The sequence below is a fragment of the Micromys minutus genome, assembly GCF_963924665.1.
Source record: "Micromys minutus genome assembly, chromosome: 11".
Lineage (NCBI taxonomy): Eukaryota > Metazoa > Chordata > Mammalia > Rodentia > Muridae > Micromys > Micromys minutus.
This window is the reverse complement of record NC_137980.1, coordinates 59,129,851-59,143,665: the sequence shown is the minus strand read 5'-3', so window position 1 is coordinate 59,143,665 and position 13,815 is coordinate 59,129,851. Positions and strand designations below refer to the sequence as shown.

At 51.3% G+C, this 13,815-nt stretch overlaps 2 protein-coding genes across 2 annotated transcripts; one reads left to right on the top strand and one right to left on the bottom strand.

The window, feature by feature from the left end:
• Positions 1–55: 55 nt before the first annotated feature.
• Positions 56–1,057, bottom strand: FNDC11 (fibronectin type III domain containing 11; the record flags this gene model as incomplete). The annotated part of the gene is made up of 1 exon (XM_080925765.1): positions 56–1,057. One exon carries the CDS (start codon positions 1,055–1,057, stop codon positions 56–58), a length of 1,002 nt encoding a protein of 333 aa, XP_080781891.1.
• Positions 1,058–7,864: 6,807 nt separating this feature from the next.
• On the top strand, positions 7,865–13,413 carry SRMS (src-related kinase lacking C-terminal regulatory tyrosine and N-terminal myristylation sites; the record flags this gene model as incomplete). Its single annotated transcript, XM_080924961.1, has 8 exons — positions 7,865–8,265; positions 10,085–10,206; positions 10,776–10,942; positions 11,606–11,747; positions 11,834–11,992; positions 12,553–12,734; positions 12,817–12,973; positions 13,220–13,413. 8 exons carry the CDS (start codon positions 7,865–7,867, stop codon positions 13,411–13,413), a joined length of 1,524 nt encoding a protein of 507 aa, XP_080781087.1.
• Between the last annotated feature and the right edge of the window lie 402 nt (positions 13,414–13,815).

The window sequence follows — 13,815 nt, the reverse complement described above, 5'->3', positions numbered from 1 at the left end:
GTCTTTAATTTGGTGCATGTATACTCCTCTTTATTAGTGGATAAATATTAGAAAATCATCTCTCAGAAGGTGTGGTCAGGGGCAGGCTGGGCTTACCCAGCCGACTGGGGGCAGGCCCTTCAGGGGGTCCTGGCGTGGTCTGCAAGGTGAGGCTGTCCCGCCAGGGCTCATACACCAGGGTGTAGCTTTCTGCCCTCTTGATAGTGAACTTGTAGGTACGGTTAGGCAACAGGTTGTGGACATCAAAGGTGCAGGCAGCCACAGGGACTATGCCACACTGTGTGCACTCCTGTTGTGTCCTGGGCTCCAGCAGCTTGAAGCGCAGTTCATACTGCTCTGGCGCTGCTGGCTGGATGGTAACAAACCAGCGCAGGCTGACCCAGTCTTGGTGGGCCACTGACTCCTTCCGGTCGAACATAACTGGCATCTTTGTGCTCAGCATAAGCCGGATGTGTGGGATTTTGGTGGCTCCAATGTCAGATACCAGGCGGTGCTTGACATGCAGGTGCCCTGGTACCATCATGGCCAAGAAGTTGTCCATGACAACTGTCAGGTCTGCCAACTGCTGTTCCACGAGCCCCCAGCCTGCCAGAAAGGGCCGTGGGTCAGGGGCCTCAAGTAGAGCATCCAGTGCTGCCCGGCCATGGTCCAGCTGCTCCAGCAGGTCCCCAAGCAGCAGGAGCTGGATCTTGGTCTGTGCTGTGCCCACCTTCTTCATGCGCTGAAACTTCCAGGGATCAATGAGCTGGAAGACGGTATTGGGCAGCACCAGTGGGTTCTGGTCACCCAGGGCCAGGTGCTTAGGGAGGATCTCAATGTAGTAGGAACACTTCTTGAGCAGCTGCATGCGTGCATGGTGACGCTTGAGCAACTGGGGACTCAGGTCTGTGGTCAGGAACTCACGCAGCACATTGCGGCGCTCCATGTACATCCTCCAAGCCTCTGGCTCCAGCAGCTGCTGGTCCTCTGCCTCCTCTACTTCCTCTGAGTCCAGGAAGGAATGTGGACTGTCCAGCTTCATTTTGTCCAGGGCCAGGCCTGTCACCTGGAAGTTCATTGTCTAGGAGCTGAGGGTAAGAACTAAGCATCAGCTGTGATTGGCTCTGCCTCTAACCTAGGCCTTCTAACCCTCATCAGCCTCTGCCCCATAATAGCCTTTGCTCTCCCCTGAGCCACAGCTTTCTGATCAGATATCCCTACAGGGACAGAATAGTAGGCTGGGTACTAGGCAAAAGCAGATGATAAACAGGGAACTTCTATCAAGGGGCTTTTGTGGTGATGAGCTAACAGGGCTTATCAGAGAGAGTGGGCTACAGGGAACCAGAGTAGCCTGAGGAGAAGCTCTGGGATGTTGACTAGTTTTGAGATGGGATCATAGCCTCAGGTTTCTCACCTAACATGTATCTGTGTTCATGGGTCTGTGGAGAAGCTTAGGGTGATCCTTGGGGCACTGATGAATAATTTCCCATGTATCCCAGTGACCATGTTGCCCAGGTTGCCCTCCAACTCCTCTGCTAGGTGGTCTCACCACATCCAAGGGTGTTTGCTCCTGTATTCAGTTTATCCCAAAGTTGGAAACTGTTGACTCCAGAGTCAGCCTTCCTCTCCTTGTCTCCATACCTTTCCCCCAAATCTGGTGGTCTATGAGGAAGCTAGTGTGCCACAAAACCCAGCAGCCAGCCAGCCCTCCCTGGAGAAAGGACCAACGTCCTGCTAGCTGTCCCTGGCACTGGGCCAGTGGCTTCACTTGGAAATCTTAGGTTGTGGAAACTGGGCTTGGATGAGTGAGAAACAGCTAAGATACTAGATGACTAGCTCAGAGTTACACAGGTCAATTGTAAGGTTGATCCAAGTTCTCCTCGTGTTCCAAAGACATGAGAAGATTCAAAGCGATTTGTATGAATCGGGGCTAGAATAGGCATCTGAGACAGCAAAGAATGGTTTCTAGCTGAGGGCTAGCCGAGATAAGGGCCCCAAGACCCTAGCCAACACAGTTCATTGCAGCTAGAAAGCTCAATGGAAGTCTCCATAACTACTTTCACATCTAAGCTATCCTATCCCCCGTCTCCTCCCCCCTCAGCTCCTGGGCACACCTCCCAAACTCCTCTACCTACCACTCCTCTTCCGGATCACCTCCGTGAGCCCCAGCCCCCCTCTGCAAGTGCCTGGCGGCCCGCTTCCTGTGCGGAGACCAGCCAGAGCCGCAGGGTGCACTGCCAGATCCGCGCTCCCCCTGCCTCAGGCCTACTTGTTGCCATGGGAACCACTGGCCCTTGTGACGCGGTGCACATCCGGCCCAGGTGTAGAGAGCTCTCGATTTGAAGGCTAAGTTTAGACTGCAGCAGCCATTTATGTCCAGGGCCCCACGGACTCGAAACAAGCTTAACCTCAGTTCCCGTTACTGTTACCGGCTAGTGAAATTGCTCCACGGATTCGACCCTCGCAGCAGTCCAGGAGCCACTACAGTAGCTGGATCGACAGCTTGGCTTGCGGTGCCCCCCCCCCCCCCCCCCGGCGACCAACTGGCGTCTTTGAGTGGGACAGAGCTGGCTTCTGGGACTCAAGACGCCACAGATGCCAGTGGAGTGCAGGGAAGGGCCACCTGCTTAATATTTCAAGCCAAGAGGTAGCCTGTGGGTCTCAAGGAAGAAGAGAAAGGAAGTGATATAGCAGCGGATGGCTAGGATCACCTCAGCAAGCAATTAGCAAGGCTCTGGTTTTCCCAGGCCTCCAGGGCCTCATGCTCTGTCCCCTCTGGTCTGAATAGACGGAATCTCCATAGCTCTAAGGATCCTCAAAAGAATCTCCAAGTTGTGAGTCATTCTCATACTCCAAACTGGACTTTGGACCCCTAGATTTACTACCCAGATCCTTCCTCTTTAAGAGCTAGCTTGGTGTTACTCCTAGCAAGGGTCCCAGGGTCTCAGCCACCTGAAAGCTACTGTCCCTTCTACTTCGCCAATTCTTCCAGATTAGGTTTGTCCAGATCGAGTTACTTGGCAGTAACTCAAGTTTGCTACAAATTTGAGTTACAGCCAGAGCTCTGAGCTCTCCTGATGGCATCTGACATTCTGGGGAGTAGTTTTCCTATCTGTCAACCTATATTGGCCACACTTCTCAGAGGCCTTGTAGGAGGAGGGGGGATGAGGGGGAAGGGGGAAGGAGGAGGAGGAGGAGGAGAATAGGGAAGGAGGAGAGAGAGTGATGGGTGCCTTCTCTGTACTCATCTAGACTAGCCATGGTGGCCAGTTTGAGAGGTTTTAGGGACAAGAACTAGATTATTTGGAGAAAAGGATGCCATCTGAAAGTCCAGGAGGGAAACTGGTCCCTGGGGAGTAGGAGAGAATAAAATGCTTCAGGAAGAATTCTAGCTCCCCAGCTCTTCCTCAGGAAGGAGGTGGGTGAGGCTCACTACTCTGTTCTTGGGGGTTGGGCTTGTTCTGGGCCTGTGAAAGCTTGATTCTTTCTTTTTTTCCCCACTCCTAATTTTCTAACTTTAAATTTTCTTAGATTTATTTTATTTTGCATATAGGAGCATTTTACCTGCATGCCTGGTACCCACAGAGGTAGGAAGAGGGCATTGGATTCCCTGGAGTTAGGGTTGGTTTTTACTTTTCTTTCTTTTTAAGTCTTTATGTTTATTGGTGTTTTGCTTGCGTGTATGTCTGTGTGAGGGTGCCAGAAGCCCTGAAATTACAGGCTTGAGTTCCTACCATGTGGGTGCTAGGAATTGAACTCAGGACCTCTGGAAGAGCAGCCTGTGCTCTTAACCACTGAGCCAACTTGCCAGTCCACAGATGGTCTTAAAACCACCATGTTGATAGTGGCAACTGATCCCAGGTAGTCTGCAGTAGCAGCAGGGGCTCATAAACTCTGAGCCATTTTTCCAGCCCCTCTACTTTTTAAACTAAAAGTTTCATTTTGAGTTGTAGAGATTCACATACAGGCATTGTTTTGTTTGTTACAGAGTTACTATGTAGCCCTCAATGGCCCAAAACTCTGTAGATCAGGCTGGTCTCAAATTCAGAGATCTACCTACCTTGGTCTCCCAAACACTGGGATTAAGGGCATGTGCCACCATGCTTAGTTTACATAAGGAATGATGGTCCTATAATCCAAAGTATCTTTCATCCACTTTCCCAGATGTAAATTCTTGAAAAACTGAAGTACAAGATCATACTACGACACAGGAACAGTCTGTGGCCACAGAGACACCTCCTGGAGCTCATCTCCCAGTCACCCCTTGGTTACTTTTTATTGCTGTGATAAAATACCATGGCTAAGGGAACTTCTAGAAGAATCTGTTTGGACTTACAGTTTCAGAGGGCGAGTCCATGATCATCACGGTGGGGAGCATGGGCAGCAAGCCTGGCGCTGGAGCAATAGCTGAGAGCTTATATTTTTATCTGCAAGTAGGAAGCAGAAAAAGATAATTGGGGATGGTATGGGCTTTTGAAACCCTAAAGTCTTCCCCCAAGTGACACATTTCTTCCAACAAGGTAAACCTCACCCTTTGCAATCCAACCAACTAAGGGCCCTTATCAAATATGTGGGCCCAAGCAGGGGCATTCTCATCTGAACCACTACACTCCCCTCCCTGGCCACTATAGGCTTGAGATCATATCAGAGTGCAAAATGCATTTAGTGCAGCTTCAAAAGTCCTCATGAGTCTTTTAACAGTCTCAGCACAGTTTGAAAGTTAGTCTCAGGGCTGGAGAGATGGCTCAGTGGTTAAGAGCACTGACTGCTCTTCCAGAGGTCCTGAGTTCAATTTCCAGCAACCACATGGTGACTCTCAACCATCTGTAATGGATATGATGCCCTCTTCTGGTGCGTCTGAAGACACCGACAGTGTACTCACGTACATGAAATAAATAAATGTTTAAAAAAAAAGTCTGTCTCAAAACACTTAAGGCAATCTCTTCATTATAACGCCCTGCAAAATCAAAACCAAAAGGCAAATTACATACTTTCAACATACAGTGACACAGAATATACATTTCTGTTTGTTGTGGTCCCTGAAAAGTGGGTGGAATTATTTTTTAGAGACGTGGATCCCACAGATTTTCTTCCTGCTCTGATCTTGGCGAGGGACTGAACTATTTCCTCATTTCTAGGAGGAGGAAGCTAACTCCTTTTCTTTGTGGCCTCTTTGATGGCAGTTCTCAGTCTCCGATCTCTCAGCCTTTCCTCTAGCTGACAAAAGGCTGGGGACCAGGGCTGAAGACTATGTCATTGACCAGAGCAGAGCCCTCTGCTCTTGACCATCTATCAGCCTCTCTTTGGGCTCCAGCTGCACATAGAATGTGCCAGATCCCTGAGATGCAGACCTGGTGCTTTAGGAGCAAGGGATCTGCACTCAATGCCCTGGATATGACTTCACCATGGTCGATGCAAAGGGAATCTCCCTGTGGCTTCATAGTCTGACGATAGGAACCTTAATTTCTTTTATATAAAAATTATTAATTAATTAATTAACATTCCAAATGCTGCTCCCTCTCAGCTCCCCACCCCCCCAGGTATCCCTCAACTCTAGCATATGAGTCTGCCAGATTGGGTGTATCCTCTCCCACTAAGGCTAGAAAGGGTGGTCATGAAGACTGAGCTGCCTGTCTGCTACATATGTGCCAGGGGTCCTTGTTCCAGCCCTTGTTCTTTAGTTGGTGGCTCAGATTCTGAGAGCTCCCAGGGGTCCAGGTTTGTTGACTCTGTTGGTCTTCCTGTGGGGTTCCCATTGACTTCTGGGCCTTCAATCCTTTCCTCTGTCTAATGTTTGGCTGTGGGTATCTGAGGAGTCTTAACTTCTTATCAGGGAAGTACATCATTAACATTGGGTATGGAAATCTCCATTTACACCTGGCAAGGCAGGTAGAGACAAGTTCTCCACAAGGCTGGTGTGAGAATTCAGGGCTCTCTCTGGTACTTCTCTAATTTTGTATTTTATAATTACCTTTTCTGCACACCCGCTTTTAACAGGCTATATCTCTATGACGTGGACCTTGAACCTTAGGGCTCCTGTCCATTCCTGGCTGCTCAAGCCAGGGGCAGAGATTCGGCCATTTGAGATGCTGGGAGGACAAAGCCAGTGAGTTTCTAGGTATCTCTGGTACAGCAGAACTTACAAATGTCCCCAGATACTTCAGAGAAGGAACAGGAATCACACTTGTTTGATATGTTTAAAGTATGAACATTACATGACGGTCTGTAGCAAATACATATGGGAGCTTAGTGCTATCTATCTACTCAGGCGATCAGGGTGCTGTGCTTGGGAAAGAGAAGCCAGCAAGTGAGGTTCCTCCTCAGATTAAAATATTCTTAAGAACTGAGCTGGTTGGGCTGGAGAGATGGCTCAGTGGTTAAGAGCACTGACTGCTCTTCCAGAGGTCCTGAGTTCAATTCCCAGCAATCACATGGTGGCTCGCAACCATCTGTAATGGGATCTGACACTCTTTCTGGTGTGTCTGAAAACAGCCACACTGTACTCATACACACTATTAAAAAAAAAAAAAAAAAGAACTGAGCTGGTGAGCTGGAGAGATGGCTCAGCGGTTAAGAGCACCAACTGCTCCTCCAGAGGTTCTGAGTCCAATTCCCAGCAACCACATGGTGGCTCACAACCATCTGTAATGGGATCTGATGCCCTCTTCTGGTGTGTTTGAAGACGGCCTCTCTTCTGGTGTGGACAGTATATATACATAAAATAAATAAATAAATCTTAAAAAAAAAAAAAAAAAAAAAAAAAAAAAAAAAAAAAAAAAAAAAAAAAGAACTGAGCTGGATTAAACCTGGTCTCCCTTACCTGACCGTGAAAAGTTGGGTGGCAGGCAGCTTGCTTCGTTGTGCAGAATGAGAATCCAGAACTAGGTAAGAGGCTAACTGAGGCTCATCCAACTGCCCTTCCCTTGCATGCTGACACCAAGTCATACCCCAAGCTGAGGTCTTAGATGTCTGAGTCTCCCCCTCCCTGCAGTGGTATTAAGTGTCTCTTGGCTCAGAAATCATACCCCATGATCACCTATGTACCTGGCCCTTCACTGATTACCACCAGTCATTTTACAACACAGGAATCAAAAGCAAGAGCTTACAGTGTGCTGAGTGTTTGCTCCAGAGGCCACTGCTGAGTTGGACAGGCTTCACATAGCTACTTACTTGCTTCTGGCCCTGAAGGGGGTGGGAGGTGGTGGTATTTTATGTTAAAAAGCCAACGTTTTAAAAGCCAGTGTTTCACAGAAATATAGCCTCTGGCGATGAACTGCTTCCTTTGTCGACCCCTCTTCCAGGACACCTGCTGGTTGCACATACCCAGCTAGCAGGGCAAAACAGGCCCCTGCAACCTGTACCTGTTAGTGGTGATGGAAAAAAGGACAGCTTGTTCCAGAAGGCCCTTCCCCCTACGCCGCCCCCCCCCCCGCAGGCCCCGCCCAACTCTGTCTCACCCTAGGAACCTACTGAGACACGAATCTCAAACCCAGCGGCTTTTAACCCCAGCAGCGATCCAGCTCACCAGACTGCACAGCTGTAGAAGAATATGTAGACTAGAAGGAGCGGCCTGTGTGGTCTTGGGACGGAGGTCACTGTCCGCCCCATGCATTGATACACCATCCGGGAAACTGATATGAGTTGTGTGCCTGATTAAGGAGCACTCTGTAGTGACCTCCGGGGTTAGGGTTAGGGTCTGGGTCACCTATCACTTCCCATCCCGTGCCAAGTAAGGACGTGGGCAGGAAGCCCGGGATAAGCCTGGCTGCCCCACCAGCCTTTCCGGTTTCTTTCTTGCACCCCGGGCTCCTGGTGCATGGCTGTAGTGCTCAGCCTCCTCAGCGGCAGCACGGAGATCCCAGAGTACTGACCCGGTGTTGGCTCCATGCGCCTTCGTCCGCACACGGGCCCCCTAGGCATGGAGCCCTTCCTCCGGAAGCGGCTCACTTTCTTGTCCTTTTTCTGGGATAAGATATGGCCAGCGGATGAATCGGAGGAAGACATCCCCAGGATCCAGGGACACAACGACAACCCAGTGCCAGAGCAACCAGCTGCCGTTGATGCTTGTAGCTTCCCAGCCCCACGCGCCCGACTCTTCCGCGCGCTCTACGACTTCACTGCTCGATGTGCAGAGGAACTGAGTGTCAGCCGCGGGGACAGACTCTACGCTCTCAAGGAGGAGGGGGACTACATCTTTGCCCAAAGGCTCTCTGGACCGCCCAGCACCGGACTAGTTCCAGTCACCTATCTTGCCAAGGCTACCCCGGAGACGCCCTCGGACCAACCGTAAGTATCTGGGATTGGGAGGTAGGGCTGCTAAAAGGCTGCCAAGCCCAATGAGTAAGTCAGGGTTTTGAGAGTAGGAAATACCTGCTTCCAGTCAGTGAGGGCTTACTGAGTGCCTCCTGGCACTGGGCTGAGCAGACAGCTGTGCCGGGGCAGTTCAATAGGAAGATCTGTACTGCTAAGGGGAGACCCAGGAGTAAACAAGTCCAGGGGACCAGTTACTCATCATAGTCACTGCAGGACCCTGCCTCTATACAGAGGTTGTTAGTGTACAGTGAGTGGTTATGGCTTCCAGGCCAGAAGCTGAGGTCTGAGAATCCCTTGCCAGATGATACAGCTTTGCATTGTTTGGGAAGCTGGAGGGGGAGGGGGGCTCGCATCTGAGCCTCCAGGTGGCTCTGGGTCCCCAGATGCTGCAAACCAGGCCAGAGCCAAGTGTTCAAATGTCCCCTCTTTATCCATATTAACCCTGGGCAGTCACTGGCAGTGAGTGGCACACCAGGAGGGTCACGCAGCAGGGGTCATGCTGGACAGAAATAAGCTGGAAAGCCTAAGAGCTCGTCTAAGAAACTGCCCCTGGTCTTACACCCTGAGTCCTGGGCCTGCGTCCTCAGGTCCTACTGTTGCTCAAATTCATCTCTAACCTGCTGAGGACTCCTCAGCAGTTCACAACCTCCCAGGAGGTTTTGGGTGGCCGGTGAAGTCGAGCTACTGGAAAGGGATCCAGACACAAGTCCCGTGCCTCTTTTTTTTTCTTTCTTTTTTTCTTTCTTTCTTTCTTTCTTTCTTTCCTTTTTTCTTTCTTTCTTTCTTTCTTTTTTTTTGCTGACCCCCCCCTTCGCAGTAAATAGAGGAGGCAGAGTAGCTGCTTTCATGGAGGGGGTCTCTCAGTCACGGAAGGCAGGGCTTGGCTCCTGGAAGTAGGGTTGCTTGTGGAGAGCTCTAATGACTGCCTGACCTGGAGATCAAAGAGCTAGCCACACTTACGGTATCATTAGTCCCAGACACCTGGCCCCGTCATCTAGGGAGAGACCCCTGAGGCATATCCTCCACAGGTCAGGCTGTCACAGAAGCCCAGCTGTATCCCATAGTGGCTCATACCCTGTCATGGCTTCAAGGAAAGGCCAGGGCTAGGTTGAAGAAACTTCCACTTCGGGTCCACCCCCACCTCCAGTCTGTACTGAGAAGGAGACCTCAAGATCTTCTCAATTCCCTGCCCAAATCTGTGAAATCCAGCTTAAAAAAACAAAACAAAAACAAAAGACAAAGAAGCCATAACTGATGTGCCTGAGGTAACTTAGTACTCAGGGGCTGGCCCACCTAGGCATGGCCCTTCAGAGGGCACAAGGTACTTAGGATACCCCCCTCCTTCAACTCTTACTGTCTGCCTCTGCTAACATCCTGCACACCCTGGCTTAGTCTCCCTCTTCTGGGGAATCCCAGCTCCCAAAGTAGCCAATCTTCAGATGAGCCGTGCCCAGCCAGGTGACATCTAGGGTCCCTGGCCATACTAGAACCCTATGGGTACCTCTGGGGCAGCTTGTTGGACTCCCACAGTGATTCAGTTCCAGTTTGAGGTTTTGGTCTTTGGTGAAGCCTGGTGGTTTTATATTAGAGCAATAGAACCAGTGGCCCCAGTGAGTGCACAGTTATACCTGTGTGAAGAGCTTCCAGCCACCCGATGGAAGCGGCCTGGGACCTCAGCTTCAGGTCCTGGGCATATCTCCTCCCTGAGAGACAGCAGTGCAGTTGAGGACTCACACCTTGCCAGGGTCACGTGGCTGAGCCTGAAGGAGACTGTTATGTCCTGGATTTGCAGTTGGTACTTCAGTGGAATCAGCAGGACTCAGGCCCAGCAGTTGCTCTTGTCTCCTGCCAATGCTCCAGGGGCCTTCCTCATCAGGCCCAGCGAAAGCAGCATCGGGGGATATTCTCTGTCAGGTACTTGAACAACCTCTCAAGACTTCAGTTCCTGGATGGGAGGGCATCTTGCTCAGCTCCCCCAGGCCAGACCTTCTTGACTTTGGGGCAGTTGATTCCCATACTAGCAACCCTTCATATAGACATGATCTTTATCTAGCACCCTCCCTTCTTCCCTCCCCTCTCTCCCTCCCTCCCCTCTCTCCCTCCTTCCCCTCCCTCCTTCCCTCCCCTCTCTCCCTCCCTCCCCTCTCTCCTTCCTTCCCCTCTCTTCCTCCCTCCCCTCCCTCTCTCTCTCCCTCCCTCTCTTCCTCCCTCCCTCCCATTCTTTCCTCACTTCTTCCATTTGCTACCTAGTAGAGTTAGAATTCCATTAAACATGAACCTATTTAACACTCTTTGTTCCGAGCTCAGCGTCACCCCCCTTCCCACTGTCCTGGGGCCTGTAGCCTGACCATGCCCCCTCTTACACAGACTGTTGTCCACCTCAGCAACCCCATGGTCAATCTGAGCAAAGCCACTTGGGATGCTGGGGTACGGGTGTCTGAGGCAGGTATAGCCAAGGCACTGGTTTCCATTTCTGTTTCCAGTCAGGGCCCAGGCCAAAGTCTGCCACTACCGAATCTGCATGGCACCCAGTGGCAGCCTCTACCTGCAGGAGGGTCGACTCTTTCCCAGCCTGGACGCATTGCTGGCTTACTACAAGACCAACTGGAAGCTGATTCAGAACCCTCTGTTGCAGCCCTGCATACCCCAGGTAGATCTGAGACTTTCCCCATACCTGGGGACTACTGGAAACCCTGTCTCAGAGTCAGTCTATTGGCAAGCATCTGACCTAGACTGGACCAGGGAATAGTCATTGTCAAATAGCTTTTTTATTCTGATGGAGTTGGCCCCCTTTGCCAGTTTTATTTACTCTGAGGCTGTTGGGGATCCCCAAGGGTATAGTGTGCACCCAATTCTGCATGCATCAGGAGTCAAAGCCAGTGTGGGGAAGGCACACACAGTTGCTCCAAGCCCTGAGGGTAGAAGCTGAGAGTAGAGATACTATTTCTCCCAGTTTCTGGTATTACTGGGTCCAGGGCAGCAATCTGGTTTCTCTGGTTCTGTAATGACAGCCTAGCCAGGGTTGTAATGAGTGTTTGTGAAAGGATGTCCGGCTCTGGTTAAGGGGCTGCTTAAATTCCCAAAGCAATTAGCTTCCTAGCTCTGAGCGTGGCCTCCTGGAGGTCCACATTGGTCTCTCCATTGTCCTAGCCTGGGGACTGAAGTGGGGGTGCACCGGGAAGGGAGCGGTTGAGGCCTGATGCTGGGGCTTTTCCTGCGACTCATAGAAAGGCTAGGTTCAAATAGTAGCTCCATCTTCCTGACGCTCTGCTAGGGGAGTCTAAGCCAGCACACTGAATGTCCCTTCCCACAGATGCCCTTGGCTCAGGATGAGTGGGAACGACCACGTTCAGAATTTGTCCTTCGGAGAAAGCTGGGTGAAGGCTTCTTCGGGGAGGTGTGGGAAGGCCTGTGGCTTGGCTCTATACCTGTGGCGGTGAAGGTTATCAAATCAGGTAAGGCCCTGTAGCATTGCCCTCTAACCGTGGAGCCTGGGGCCGTGGTGGCCATGCATAGTCCTAGAGCAACATCTTTTTCATAGCTGACATGAAGCTGGCGGACCTCACCAAGGAGATTGAGGCACTGAAGAGCTTGAGGCACGAGCGGCTGATCCGGCTGCACGCCATATGCTCCCTGGGCGAACCCGTGTACATCGTTACTGAACTCATGGGCAAGGGCAACTTGCAGGTCTACCTGGGCAGTGAGTAGCCTCTACTTGGGCAGTAAATACTCCCCCTGCCCTGAAGCAGCCACATCTGCCAACTCCTAGCATTCATGCCCTGGGTCCACAAAGAAGAATCCTTAGGCCTTTGTAGGAGACACATGTGGCTCAGGTTGCAGACACCTGGTCCTAATGAGGCCACGGGTCTGGTTCAGGCCTAGATTTGGCTTAAGACTATGTAGTCAAATCCTGGTAGTTCTGAGGCTAGGGCTGCTGTAGAAGTGGTAGAGGTTCCCTTTGTGTCACTGACCTCTGATACGTTGCTTTGGACCCAGTCCAGGTTGGGTAGTATCTCCCTTGGGGGTACAGGCAGGTACCAAGAAGCAGATTGTGCTTGAGGCCTTTTGGTGACTTCCCTTTCTATGTTATTGTCTACTGGGCCTTAGTAGGTGCTGCTCTCTTTTTCTCAGAGATGGGAGAACCAAGCCTCAGAGGAAATGTGTGTGCACATGCACCTGCCTTGCTGATCATCATCCTGTGCTCTTATGAGGACCCAGAACCCAGCCCCCTCTCTGACCCCTAAACCCCTCTCTTTGCAGGCACTGAGGGAAAGACCCTGAGCCTGCCTCATCTACTGGGATTTGCCTGTCAGGTAGCTGAGGGCATGGGCTACCTGGAGGAGCGGCGTGTGGTCCACCGGGACTTGGCTGCCAGGAACGTGCTGGTGGGGGACGACCTCACCTGCAAGGTAGCTGATTTTGGCCTGGCCAGGCTGCTCAAGGTCAGTGGGGCTCTGGGCTACTAACCCCTGCAGAGGGGTAGACACTACTCTGAATTCCCAACCATTACACCTCATTCCCCAGGACGATGTCTACTCCCCAAGCAGTGGCTCCAAGATCCCTGTCAAGTGGACAGCACCTGAGGCTGCTAATTACCGTGTCTTTTCCCAAAAGTCAGATGTCTGGTCCTTTGGAGTCCTGCTGTATGAGGTCTTTACTTATGGCCAGTGTCCCTATGAAGGTAAGCCATCTGAGAAGAGATCATGACTCATCAGGGAAAGTTTAGTGTGAGGGAGGTAGCCTGGGATCCAATCTGAGGGAGGAGATGTACCCTGCCCTGGAAGCCACTGACCCCCAGAGGTACCAGGATAGGGGCTGGAGTACCAGCACAAACTGGTCATGCGGAGGCTGGGGGTAGGGCAGTCTCTTTGGTGGTACCTAGGCAGAATCAAGAGAGCTGCTGTCTCTCTTGCTGGCCCATTTTCAGGAATGACCAATCATGAGACACTACAGCAGATTAGTCGTGGATACCGGCTGCCACGCCCAGCTGTCTGCCCATCAGAGGTCTACGCGCTCATGCTAGAGTGTTGGAAGGGCAGCCCCGAGGAGCGTCCCACCTTTGCCACACTGAGGGAGAAGCTGAATGCCATAAACAGACGCCTCCATTTGGGCCTCACGTGACCAGGTCTCCAGACCCTTGGGCAGAAGCTAGGGCTGCTGCTTCCTGAAGGGTGTCTCTCAAGGAAACATTTGTCACCAACACCCATGGGAGATGCTATACAACTGAGAATGACAGCAGCCTTTGGGTTCCAACACTGAAGCTCCTTCGCTGACACAGGCTGGTACTTACATGTGCACACCAGACAGACTCGGGCAGCCTGGGCCTGGGACATGAGCATTCACTCAGATATGAAAGCTGATGTCCTCCTCCTGGCATCATCTCCAAAGTGTTGATAAAGTATAGAAGAGGAGCCCCAAGGACGTGCTGCACATATGAATATCAGCAGAACCAGTTTCCTCCTTGCCCTGACCTCAGCTCCCTCTTAGAATCAAGGAAGAAAAAACTCACTTTCCCCAGGTCTT